The sequence below is a fragment of the Abramis brama genome (assembly GCF_963993115.1).
Source record: "Abramis brama genome assembly, chromosome: 1".
NCBI classification, from domain to species: domain Eukaryota; kingdom Metazoa; phylum Chordata; class Actinopteri; order Cypriniformes; family Leuciscidae; genus Abramis; species Abramis brama.
In genome coordinates this window covers 22,677,784-22,691,573 of record NC_139963.1, presented here as the reverse complement: position 1 = coordinate 22,691,573, position 13,790 = coordinate 22,677,784, and the positions used below count along the sequence as shown (strand labels likewise).

The following is a 13,790-nucleotide window of genomic DNA, read 5'->3' as shown; positions in this document are numbered from 1 at the left end:
TGTGGGATATCAAAGGCAGCGAAAGATACATCAAATCAAATCAAGTATATTTGTATAGCGCTTTTCACAATACAGATTGTATCAAAGCAGCTTCACAGTATTAAATTAAAATAAAATAATACAACAAGGTTTGTTTCTAGTGGAATTTATTGATTGATAGAATAAAATTAAATATCCCCAAAATATCCCCAATACATCTATGCTGCCTTCAAAAATCGATCAGATGAAGGTATATCAGGAGACAAGAAGTGAAGCTAACATTGGATTCGGATGTGCTTTGACGCTTTCCAACCTTGCAGTGCATCCTCCAAAGGCAGCATTTGTACGTTTTCGGACGCAACCATCATGTGTCCTTGTATGCCCAAAACAGTCCCCCTGTGGTGAAAATGTCTATGAGAGAATTGTCAAACAAATCAAATATCAAATTTCTCAATGCAAGATGGTAGATATATGGTAGATTCACCATCTACCATATAATATTGTGAAAAGATTCAGGGAATCCAGAGAAATCTCAGTACAAGTAGGGCAAGGCAGGAGACCTCTGATGAATGTGTGTGAGCATCGAGCCTTCAGATGACATTGCATGAGAAACCATCATGCTGCTCTGTTAAATACAGCCACATCTGCTCAAGAGTACTTTGGGAAACCATTTTCACTTAACACATTCTGACGCTGCATCAAGAAATGCCACTTGAATCTCTGTTACGCAAGGAGAAAGCTATACATCTGTTCTATGCAGGGATGCCGAGTTCTCTGGGCTAAAGCTCATCTCAGATGGTCTAGAAGACAGTGGAAATGTGTGCTGTGGTCAGATGAGTCCATGTTTCAGCTATCGCAGCTTCAAAGGACATGGAAGACAGCCTAGTACAAGAGAAATGGACTACTTTCATGGTACTTTAGCATACTTTTTTTTAACGTGATAGCTCTGGCCCCCATTCATTTCTCCTTTTGTGTTCCACCAAAGAAAGTAATACAGGTTTGGAACAACATGAGGGTGTGTAAGCGATGACAGAATTTTTGGGTGAACTAATCCTACGTTACAGATCTACAGATTCAAGTCTGTGTATAAACAAGACCTCTGCTTTTCATAAAAAAAATACATTTTACTCATGCAGATAAAGGAAACATTGAAGCTGAACAGAGCTGCCTCATAGTGACAGCCCAGAGAGTAGAGGGAACAGCACACAGCTGGGTCTGCCCTTTAAAAATTAGTCAATCTTTCTCTGCAGTTGGCTTCAGGCTACTACAAAGACAAATGCACAAACAATTTTAATCACTCAAGACCTGATGAGATCTCTGATGAGACATCGCGTTCTCAGTCCCAAAGACGAAAGGGACCATCCAGACTTTCATCAATGACAGGTGCAAAAGCAAACATCTGTCCTGGTATTGGGGTGCATCAGTGAAAATGGCATGGGTAACTTGCATATGCATGAAGGTACCACTGACATGGAGGCATATATTGGGATTGTACAGAAACATTTAATGGAATCAAGATGACATCTTTCCTGGGAAGCAAGACAATGCCAGGCCTCATTCTGTGGTTTCTAGACACTCTGCACCATAGAAGGGATGTGCCTGACGGCCTGCCTCCAGATCTGTCTCTTATTATAAATGTATGACCCATCATGAAAAGGAGAATCAGACAACGACGACTGTTGAGCAGATGTCTTTTATCAGGCGAGATTGGGTAAAAATTCACTTGCAAAACTGCAGCAATTAGTATCCTAAATTCCCAAATGATTAAAAAGTGTAATTAAAAGGAAAGGTGATGTGACACAGTGGTAAACATGCTTATGTCCCAACTTTTTTAGAGTGTGTTTTTAGAGTGTGCAGCCATCAAAATTAACATTTGTCAGTTAAAAAAAGGTTCAAGAGAATTAACAAATCACAGATTGCATTTTACAAAATGTCCCCAACTATTCTGGAAATGGGGTTGTATATCGATCTGTTTTAAAACAAGTACAAAATATCAATTCTATCCTCTGTTGCATTGCTGTGGCACAGACTGGGTTTAAACAGATTTTTGTGGACAGAGAAAGTGAAGAAATCCAGGTCAGTGAGTGTTTGGCGCCATATGGAGCTCACTGACAGCAGCATCATCAGATTATTGCTGACAGACTAACGAGACTGCCTATTCCTTTCTTGAGGGAAATACCAGCTTTTCAAGTTGAATTCATATGGCCAATATAAGACTCTTCATGCTCCTTTCTGTCTGATATATCCTCCTGAGACCCATAGAAAAAAAAAGAAAAGATTTTAATTTTTTACATCATTACATTGTTTGGAGTTTAAGAAACAAATGGTGGAATTTATTTTTTACATTTTATATGTCCTATGTAGAGGACACCCGGACCCGGAAAATGAAAATAAGACTATAACCAAAAACATAATTAAATAAAAATTATATTCATTATACCACTCAATTTTTAGGTTCCATGCTATTTTATTTTCTATAAGTTGTCCTCTGTAAAACAGATATGAGAATAACGTTGGAGAAAGATATTTAGATTGTGTGTAAATGTTTATATTTTGCATTTTGTACATACTAGTGCCTGCATTTAATAGGGGTTTAATATAAATCAGGGTTTTCAGGACTTCAACAGGACTCTAGGAAACTTCCATGATCTAAGATCAAAAACAAGATTTACATATATCAGACTTATTATCATTATTACATTTTATTGGTTTGTCTGATAGCTTGCTGTCATTATAATAACCTATATATATGCTTTATTTTAATTTCCTGACATTTAAGCTAACTTTACCCCGCAATTTTCCTTACTGTAAATGCAAAATAGTTTGCAAAATAATTTATTTTCTATTGCACACCACGGGAGCTCCTGACAGCTGATTCAGCCACGTGTCCTCGCCTGGACCATATTCACCCCTCATAATCCTGATGTGGTCAGCTGAAGGTAGCTTTCGGGGGCCATTAGATTCCTCTGCACAACTCATGGCCAAAGTCAACAGCGGTTCGTCCGGTTGCAGGGCCATGGTCATCATGGCTGACCAGTTTTGGACGAAACCGTCAGCCCTGAGTCAGCAGAGGAGCGGTCATCATCGGCGGAGACTAGTCCCCGTGAACCTGCGCCTGAGGTCAGCCAGTGCTGCGGGACACGGCAGCAAAACCCCGGCGTGGACCCTACAGGAGCTCCCCAACTACGCCTCCCCGAGCGAGCTCAACCTCTGGTCCAACCGCACGCTGATCTACAGAGATGTCAAGGCTTTTCTCAATCAAATCGGAGGTGATCCACGTGAGGCTCGGTACTGGTTAACACACTTTCAGCGGGCCGGTTTATCGCTAGTGTTTGCGGTACTGCAGGTGCGTGTCCTGCGACCATAGAGTTAGAATATACATGAAGGCATTTTTTGATGAATTAGCCTACTATATTACATGTGTTTTTAATGTTCTTTTTGTACAATTCATATTATATTATAATAATGTTTGTTTTATATTGAAAATATATTAGCTTATATATTTGATACATCTTGGATTGTATATATTTAAATGTAGGCTATCAATTAATTTTTCATATAAATTAATCCTATTCAACCTAATACTCTTAATAGCTTATAAAATACAGGTTAGGCTATACTACTACTTCTATAGTCTAATTAACTCTTCAAACAGCTATAATTGTAATTTGTTCATTGATGAAAGCCTATAAAGTTAAGCTATGAAATGTAAAGGGTTAAAAACCTTAATAAATCTGTTTATGTGAGGCAATAACTTGTTTTAATATTTTATTGCTTGTTCATAATCATAAGTAAATGCAACAATATATAAATTGGAAACTTTGTGTCTACTTTAATTGCATATTATTTAAGTTATCTGTGCTTAAATATTTAAGTTAATTCAGATGGCCATAACTCTATACTGTAGCTATGTATATAGCCTAATACTAAAATCTCAATGCAGGTAATTTTATTATAATTGTATAAATAAGTATATATATTAAATATTAAATATTTAGAGCTACATAGGCCTGTATTATTATTAATCAATTGTGTTAAAGGAAAATCATGTAAATATATTGTTAAATAGTCTCAGAAGCCAAACTTGAACATTTTATGTGAAGACTCTGCCAGCTTGTCATCTATGCTGCTGCTCAAATTGTGCACGAGTGTACATATCCTTTCTGTTGGTTTGTTGACTCTGCAGACAATTGAAGCCTTTTTCTGTTTCAGGATCACTGGTCAAACTAAATTAACCTTAGGTAGGCTGCTATACGCTGCAGATATCTGAGCTCTTCATAGAAGCAGACTCTTTCCGACTTGTCTAAATGACAGTTATGTTTGTTGTGATTGTAGCTATTTTGTAAAAACCTTAATGGCAGCTGATACACGCAGTTGTTCCTTGAGGTCATGACATTTCAAATAAGACATCTGATGCTGATTTCTGTGTTGTCGTCCTCAGGTTGACACGTCAGTGTTTGATAGCCGTGAGATGGTTCAGAGCCTGGCCTTTGGACTCTCCTTCCTGCAGCGAATGGATATGAAGCTCGTGGTGGTGATGGGATTGCCTCCTGAGATGGAAGAAGAGGACAGCAACAAAACTGGGACTAATTCCACCCTCGCCAGGACGGTGATGGTGAAACATTGCCAGGCTTTAACAGAAGCACTTCAGCACAACTCAGCCAATGTGATGCCCTTCTTTAGTTCAGAGGCCCTTTTACAACTGCAGGACCCACAGGATGAGAGCAGGTTTAGAAACCACTTTAAGGCCCGTTCACACCAAGAGCGATAACTATAAATGATAACTTAATTAACGTCTACACCAACGCACAATAACATTGTTTATACCATGGTCTGGGTGAATACTCGATTCTGATTGGCTGCAGGGTGTCCATTAAAAAGTGATAGAGGACACCTAGTAAAGGAGTTCTGGTGAAACTGACTGTTTACCGTTCGAAATTAATAAATAAATGCGCTGGCTACATCAGCTGTGAGTAACCATAGCAACAGGCAGTCAAAGTATCCGTTTACAATTTATTGTATCAAAACAAAGCTGAAGGGTTCTACGAGCTGAGCGGACTATAAATATCTCCGAAACCAAGTTATTGTTTGTAAAAACTTTAGATTTCGATTGTAAAACTAATTAAAATATAAACTAATGTTTTAAAAATGTGTTATTTGGCAAGTGACCATGGTATAAGCGGGTTAATGCCCTTCGAGGTGTCCATTGTCAGGTATTAATGGACTTCGGCGGAGGCAGTTGGACGGTTCACGCCTCGCCGTCATCCATTAAAGGAGAAGTTCACTTTCAAAAAAACTTTTGCTGATAATTTACTCACCCCCATGTCATCCAAGATGTCCATGTCTTTCTTTCTTCAGTCGCAAAGAAATTAAGGTTTTTGATGAAAACATTCCAGGATTTCCCCCCATGTAATGGATTCTATTGGGACCCAAACGGTAGAAGGTCCAAATGACAGTTTAAGTGCAGCTTCAAAGGGCTTTAAACGATACCAGATGATGAATAAGGGTCTTATCTAGCGAAACGATCGGTCATTTCCAAAATAAATAAAAAAGTTTAAGTTTTATAAGCACAAATGTTCGCCTTGCTCTGTTCTGTGATGCGCGTTCGTGACGTCACGTAATACGCAATTACGTTGAAAAGGTCACGCTTGAAAAATTTCTGTCCTGAAGAAAATGTTCTTTTTGGCTTTTTAATATTAAAACACCCAGGATACGCACACGAAATGGGCATTTTAAACGATAAACTGACACAAATACATTTGAAAATGTGTATATGGTCCTCCTTCTGCACATTTGTAAACACGTCAAGCGTGACCTTTTCAACGTAATTGCGTATTACGTGACGTCACGAACGCGCATCACAGAACAGAGCAAGGCGAGCGTTTGTGCTTATAAAACTTAAACTTTTTTATTTATTTTGGAAATGACCGATCGTTTCGCTAGATAAGACCCTTATTCATCGTCTGGTATCGTTTAAAGCCCTTTGAAGCTGCACTTAAACTGTCATTTGGACCTTCTACCGTTTGGGTCCCAATAGAATCCATTACATGGGGGGAAATCCTGGAATGTTTTCATCAAAAACCTTAATTTCTTTGCGACTGAAGAAAGAAAGACATGGACATCTTGGATGACATGGGGGTGAGTAAATTATCAGCAAAAGTTTTTTTGAAAGTGAACTTCTCCTTTAATACCTGACAATGGACACCCCGTCGGGCATTAACCTTTACTTATTATAAACACGCACTGCAGTTTTGTCACTGCCTCTGTAAATGCTTGCACTGGTTGCTTTATAGTCGGGTGGATTCTGAATGGATGTCAATGTTTTTATTGTTCATCAGCTGAAAAAAAAAAAAACATTTCTAAAAGTGATTCCAACAACATTGCCGTTATTGTTATAGTTGTGGTGTGGACTCTATTCATGCTATTCTTTCACATTTAGAATGATTTTCAAAACTAGGCCTATATTGTTATCATCCTTTTTGTAAATGGGCCGTGGTGTCATAATGGACTCCTTCTAGTACACATCAGAGTCTCCTCTCTCTCTCACACACACACACAAACACTTTGTCTCTGTGTCCTCTATCAGCAGTGGTCCCTCAGTTGTTGTGGACTCAGCTCTTCTGCAGTGGACTCTGGACTGTAGAGCCATTCCGCTGGTCTGTCCAGTGGGCCGCGATGCAGGTGGTCGTTCTTCTGTTCTCAGCTCGATCCAGGTGACGGCAGCCGTCTCGCAGTCACTGCAGCCTCAGAAAGTCATATTCCTGAACAACTCAGGGGGCCTCCGTAACCAAAACCACAAGGTACAGTAGGAGTAATATGTGAATCTGACTAACAAAAAATCATTATATTACTTAATTTTATTAATGGAGGCATTTGTGTATGTGTGTTTGTGTATTGAGGCCAGGGGAGTAAGGTTTACCTGCACAGCTAAACCTTAAATGTCCCTTTTTCAGGATACTGTATTTTAAAGATAACTTTGTACACTCCAAATAAGCTTTACAGATCTTTATTTGAAAGTTTTTAAGCAATGTTTGTCATGCTTATTCAATGAACCATAAACATTTTTTACACATGCACCTATGGGACAGTCCTAAAGACAGGAGGTATCACAGTTCCATTAACTCAGGACAGTTAAGATACCTCTCTGACTCTGAAAAACACCAGGAGAAAGAGGCCCAGGGTCCCTGATCACCTACATGAACATGCTTTGGGGTTCGTTCACACAGAACAAACATAAACTGAACAAATTTTACTGACACTTGACGAACAGAAATGGAATAATGAGTGCGTGAACAAAGGGAGGGGTCAATATCAAAAGTAGCAGTCAGAATCTGGTGTCCAACAGCTGCTTTAAGGCCTATAGTGCATCTCATCTTCATGGACTGCAGCAGATTAATGCTGTGAGATGTTACTTCATTCTTCCACCAAGTCTCCCTGTAGCACTGTCTTAGATGTTCTAAAAACACTGTTAAAATCAGTTTAACTGATTCAAGAAATAACACGTCTTGAGACTTTGCATTTTTCCCTCATTACACTGCCCCCGTTTTTGCTTTGAAAAACGTTTGATATTGAACCTCCCTTTGTTCACGGACTCATTATTCCATTTCTGTTCATCAAATGTCAGTAAAATTTGTTCAGTTTATGTTTCAGTTGTTGAATCTTTTTATGTAAGAGAATTTTTTTTATACTCATTTTATACTCATTTTTAATACTCATGTAAACAGGTTTTCTATGCAGCCAATATAGTTTATAAAACTATCATAAAACTAAATGTCTTGCTATCAATTTCAATAAAGAGTGGTTTAACGGCAGAAATGTGTTCAAGAAATGATTGTTGCTTCAATAGCGTAAAGTGAACACAAGGTGGCAGTATTACAATTTCTACATTTCTGGGTGGTATGCAGCAGTTAAATAGAATCAGTTTGATTCTATTTAATTATTCTTTTTCTCAAATATAAATGCGCACATAATGAATACACATTTTAAATCATGGGCTAAAGTGTTCCTAATTAAAATCATGGTCTGTTTTATTTTTCAGGTGTTGGGTTTAGTGTCGCTGCCGGGAGATTTGCCAGGCCTGAGTTGTGCGCAATGGCTGAGTGAAGTGGAGAAAAGGCGCATCAGTACCATTGCACAGCTGCTCAACCTGCTGCCAGCTGACAGCTCGGCCGTACTCACCTCAGCTGGCACGCTTCTCACTGAGCTCTTCAGCCATAAAGGTGAGACAAGAGAGAGAACACACACTTACCGAGACAAATGAAACTTATGTACTCTTTTTCCCTCATTAAAGTCAAAGGACATATTACTTTTAGTTGTTCTGAATGCCTGAGCAAAGTTTGTGACTTTGTCATAGCATTGGATGGAGTACTACTACGGCCCCTTGCTGCTGAATGCGGTGGATTTTACAAGGTTTACTAATATTGGTTAAGAGTAAGACTAAGAGATTGATTAATGATAACAGAATATCTTGGACCAGTAAAAAAAGAGCAAAGTTTCTACCGTTTGTATTTCTTAAACCCACAATGTAACATTAAGGGGGACTATACGGTTATCCGGACCACATGTGATGACCTACCCCAACCCCGCCCCTAAACCTACCCGTCACTGGGGTTACGACCAACCAAGAGCGGTTGTGGTCACGTGTGGTCCGGATAACGTATAGTACCCATTAAGGAAACATGTCTGTATTGTTTTATCCGTCCTTCAGGCTCAGGCACCCTGTTTAAAAATGGAGATCCCATCCACAGGTATGTGACTTTTGCAGTTTATTTCTTTTAGCCTTTCACTTTTAAGTCCAAATTTTCTACTTATCCACCATATGGAACATTTTACAATGCTGTTAAAATGTCTGTGTACAATCACAGTTTCCCTATTTCACAATCAGCTTGGTCAGAGTTTTAGGCTGTCATTAAATAATCAAGAATAAACAAGCAGTTTTTACCACAGGTGTCAGGCTGGATATCTCAGTGCAGTACTGTAAAATTAGACCATAGGCATTTATTAGAGATACATATTTAAGATATTGTGTTCACTGTGTGTAATCTGATATGAATGACGTCAAACCTGACAAAGATTTATTTCCGGTCACAGATACAACAGCCTAGATGACATTGACACTGGCCGTCTCTTGGCACTGATAAACAAGTCTTTCGAAAGGAACCTAAAAGAGGATTACATAGCATCTCTAAAGGGCAGACTGCATTCTATTTACCTGTCTGAAGGGTAAGAACAAAACATCAAGCCTCAATGAAAATGTTTTACAACATACTGTATGGCCAAAGAAATATGAAAGAAAATTATCCAGTGTCACTATTTTCTCCATGTAAAGGGAAAGTTGAATCATTGGGAAATAAGAAAAAAGTCAATAGAAAACTTCATTTTTCATAATTAAACCAGGACCAGGTTTAACAGGTGGTAGTAGTATTCGTAGTTGTAATAGCATTAGTAATAGTATTTTTGTCAAAGACTACGTCCGGTGTTGTGTGAATTTTGACTCCCTGCCAAATTATTACCCTCTTTGTTGAAGCCGCTACCTGACTGCCTAATCCTAAACCTACCCATACTGGGGATTTAGGGAGGTAATAATCTAAATATAAATGATTTATATGCTGTGTAATTTTTGATGATCGCGTTATTTTATATGTGCATAAGCAATGCTTCTTTTGCTTGTTTCTGCTTCTTCTTCGGCTGTGTTTTGATCTGGAGATTCTGTACTCTTTCAGAAGATGTCTAATAGCGCCCCCCTACCGTATAACAGTAAAAACACGGATTTCCTGAAAATTCCGTCAATGGCAGGGAAAGAGTTAAGGGTTTAACACAGCTCGCTCACTGACACACCTTACCCCTCTCACTTCTTTACATGACACAGTTGTGGTATTTTTAAATGACGTTTCACCCTTGTGGTAAATCATGCTCATAGTTTTATGCTTCTAGAATATAAGCTTACTGAATCTGTGCCTGTATGCATTTAATTGCAGGTACAGTGCGGCTGCTATAATCACCACAGAGCCTGTGAACAGCGGCACTCCGTACCTGGACAAATTTGTGGTCAGCAGCAGTAAACAAGGTCAAGGAACTGGCCAGATCTTGTGGGAGTGTATTCGTCAGGACTTGGGCAAGCTCTTCTGGAGATCCCGCGCCACTAACCGCATCAATCCCTGGTGTGTCCCGTCCTCCGCATTGCATTGTTGTGATTCCCATTTTTTGCCCATCGATCATTCATCTCTCATTCTGCTTTCAAATCCTCAGGTATTTCAAGCACTGTGATGGCAGTTTTGTAAATGGTCACTGGATTGTATTCTGGCTTGGCCTTACAGACATCCGTGAGTCTTACGTGCTGGTGGAGTACGCCAAGTGCCTTCCTGACTCTTTCTGCTCTCACACCGCAACAGAAGTGAAACCCCTTCAGCAACCCCAAGGGTCATAAAACCATACTCATCCCGTGACCTTGTTATTATTATTATTATTATTATTATTATTATTATTACTATTAAGCAGAGCTTCATATCTTCACATTTTCTTGGAGTATTGGTTGAGTAGCTTAAAGGAACAAATTGAATGTTGAATGATGACTTGGGCTCATCAGTCCACAGTAAGCAGGGTCTTAAATAGCACTATTGTGGCACTGACCACACCAAACATACAGTAGTGGCCAAAAGTGGTGTGCGGAGTTATTTTTTATTTTTTAAATGACCCTTCAAGTTTGTTTAAACCATTTATGAGGAAACCAACCAATTATGAGGAAAATATTTTTATATTTATATTTATTTTAAAATATGAGGGAAGAACAAAACACTAAACTTAGTGAAGGTATTTATCTGACAAAATTATTTCAAGTCAACTTTATTTATATAGCGCTTTTTACAACACAGATTGTTTCAAAGAAGCTTATTGATTACAGGAAAAAAATGCAACAAAGTTGGTTTTGGTTGTACAGCAGATCAAGAAGAAAATAGTGTCATTGTCCGGCTTAAGTAAGTTCAGTGTTGATTCATTTCCATTGTAAAAATCATTAGTTATCTATTTAGTTAATTTATCTATACAGCCGCTCTGGAGAAAACAGTGATGCCATCATCCAGCTCAGTTCAGTTCTCAGACAATGGTGTCAGTACAGGCAGATCAATTATATTGTTGAATATTAAGTGACAAATAAGGCAAACTACAGCTAGAGGTTTTAGAAAAACTTTTAAAAAAAATCATACATTGACTGCAACATTTAATATCAATTTAATTTCAATTATTAATATTTCACTGTCCTCTCTTGTTTTTTCATGCGTTTATAATTTCTTTGTATGACAGCCTGGCTAAAAATGATGTCTGTACAATTTGGCATGTTTCATTGTGTTATTACAAATAAACAACTGACTCCAAGCACAACTACACAATATGCTTACAAAATCTTTAACACATTTTTAATACTATTTGAATAAAGGGTGAATATTTGAATTGTCCTTTGCCGGACATCACTTTTGGCCACTACTGTATGGCAGTTCATTGACTTTCCAACTGATCTTCAAATCTTGTGGCAAAATCAAGCCACTTTTATGAGGATTTTGGGCTTCCCTGGAGTTGTTGGAGCAATTGATGGATCTCATCCATCAACTGTAAATGAGGAGACGTATCAATGGAAAAGGATTCTACAACATCAATACTAATTTGTGATAATTTTGCACAATGCAGAGCAATTTTCTTTTCTTTTTTAAATATTAAAGTTATAGTCTCTTAATTAAATTATTTTTATTATAATTACATTAAATGATTGGTGTCATGCTGCTGTGACTTCACCCTTGCAGGCTCACTATTGGCTGATTCAGTGGTTGAGGGCGACCATTTTTGGTTGACATCATTGTAGTCCTTAGTTTGCAACATTTAAGTGCCACTTCAGTCAGCACTTAAAAATCAGTCTTTGACTTTACTGAAAGTTGCTTTTAGCTTCTTTATAAAAGTCTCCTACTCTTAGAGAAGTCCTACTTTTTACTAAGAATTTTTTGACACTTAAGTCAAAGCTTAAGACTATTCTTAAGAACATTTCTTAGAAGTTTTATACATACATACAGTACGGGCCCTGGGGCCGTATTCACAAAACATCTTAAGGCTAAAAGTAGCTTCTAACTTGCCGATTTAGGAGAAACTATTACAAATAAAAGGCGTGTCAGTCCTAATTTTAGGACTCTTCAATTTTTGCCCTTAGAGTATTTCACAAAGCATTTTAGCACAAAAACCAGTTCCTAAATCTGTGAAAAGTTGGGGTTAGTCAAGAGGACTCCTAAATCCTAAAAAGGCTGTTGCCGCAATCCGCCTCTGCAATCCGCTCAAAGATACTGTACACTTTTGAGGCAATTAGCGATAGAGCCTTGGGGGCTGAGACTTTTCTTTATAAATGCAAGAAATATTTTGATTTTCATAGATTTTAATCTGCAATGACATAACATAAAGGTTCATATGTACAGGTAAAATGCATTGAATGCCTGAATTTTGTCGCTTGAATTATGCAAGACAATTAGCTAAACATACTTGTTTAATTAGTGACACTTGGCCTACATTTTAAAAAACAAATTGAATATGGCAACATTTTTATTTGAAAATCTTTATTTGAAAATGGCAACATGATACCTCATTCTACAATATTACTGATTAAATCACTGACAGAGACCCCTCTCCCATCAGCCAATCACTGTAGTCATAGTTAGTAAATGTGTTGACATCATACATAGCAGAGGTGAACCCCACTTCTCTGTTGCTTAGTAAAAGTTGGTCTCACTCTCAGCAGCTTTGTGAATAGGTTTTAAGAAGAAACTCTTACCCAATAACTTTTACTGCTATTTAGGAGAACTCTTTGTGGTAAGATAAAATGTTTTGTGAATCAGCCTCCTGAATAACTTTTTATGGAATCATGGATGCCAATAAAGAGCATTTCTTTTTAAGAGTGTATGGGATAAAAGCAGCTTGAGCATTTTACCAAATCTTTTGTGTTCTTCTCCAGAAAAGTGTCAACATGAAGATGAGTAGGCTAAATGATTTTATTTAGCCTTCACTGTAAAAAAATAAAATAAATTGTTGGTTTTACTTAAAAAAGTTACCTAATTTTGAGTTCATTGAAATTTGAGCTAATGCAATAGAGATTTAGCCTGACTACGTCAGACTTCGTACTTCCGTTCAATTTCAGTTTGCTTCTGTACTCAGTCTGAGATAGCGACCTATCTCCCGGTTTTCCTCCGGCCTCAAAACAGCCGGTGTGGTGAATAATCCGGTCACTTTGGTGTGATGAGTCCGGGTTTAGGACCCCAGTAGTATGCAATAGAGTCTGTCTGCATCCTGCAAGACTTCAAGTTACGCCCCTTCAAGTTATGTCCATTCAAGTTACGCCCCTTCAAGTTACGTCCATTCAAGTTACGTCCACTTCAAGTTGCTCACTGTTTAAAGGTCCCGTTCTTCGTGATCCCATGTTTCAAACTTTAGTTAGTGCGTAATGTTGTTGTTAGAGTATAAATAATATCTGTAAAATTATAAAGCTCAAAGTTCAATGCCAAGCGAGATATTTTATTTAACAGAAGTCGCCTACATCGAACGGCCCGTTTGGACTACATCCCTCTACTTCCTTCTTTAATGACGTCAGTAGAACAGTTTTTTGACTAACCTCCGCCCACAGGAATGCTCCCTCAACTCTACCGAAATTCGTTTATGTACTTGCGCACTTCTTATAACTTACTGTGTTTACTCAGCTCTTACGGTGATTTTCTCAAGTAAAACTGGCGCTTCATCTTTTGTGTGATGTACAATAAACTTTATTAAACTCATCAGTATATGTTTGA

At 38.1% G+C, this 13,790-nt stretch overlaps 1 protein-coding gene across 1 annotated transcript; it reads left to right on the top strand.

Annotated features, from left to right (window-relative positions):
• Positions 1 to 1,684: 1,684 nt before the first annotated feature.
• nags (N-acetylglutamate synthase) lies at positions 1,685 to 12,006 on the top strand. Its single transcript, XM_084134936.1, has 8 exons — positions 1,685 to 3,325; positions 4,421 to 4,707; positions 6,566 to 6,779; positions 8,018 to 8,198; positions 8,687 to 8,726; positions 9,070 to 9,201; positions 9,957 to 10,139; positions 10,228 to 12,006. Exons 1-8 carry the CDS (start codon positions 2,903 to 2,905, stop codon positions 10,403 to 10,405), a joined length of 1,638 nt encoding a protein of 545 aa, XP_083991062.1. The 5' UTR covers positions 1,685 to 2,902; the 3' UTR covers positions 10,406 to 12,006.
• Positions 12,007 to 13,790: the final 1,784 nt, after the last annotated feature.

Bases quoted from the DNA above. Each gene is read 5' to 3' on its own strand.
- nags (XM_084134936.1), top strand. From the start codon at position 2,903: ATGTGGTCAGCTGAAGGTAGCTTTCGGGGGCCATTAGATTCCTCTGCA. The intron at 3,326-4,420 runs GTGCGTGTCCTG...TGTCGTCCTCAG, and splicing joins TAGTGTTTGCGGTACTGCAG to GTTGACACGTCAGTGTTTGA. The intron at 8,727-9,069 runs GTATGTGACTTT...TTCCGGTCACAG, and splicing joins AATGGAGATCCCATCCACAG to ATACAACAGCCTAGATGACA.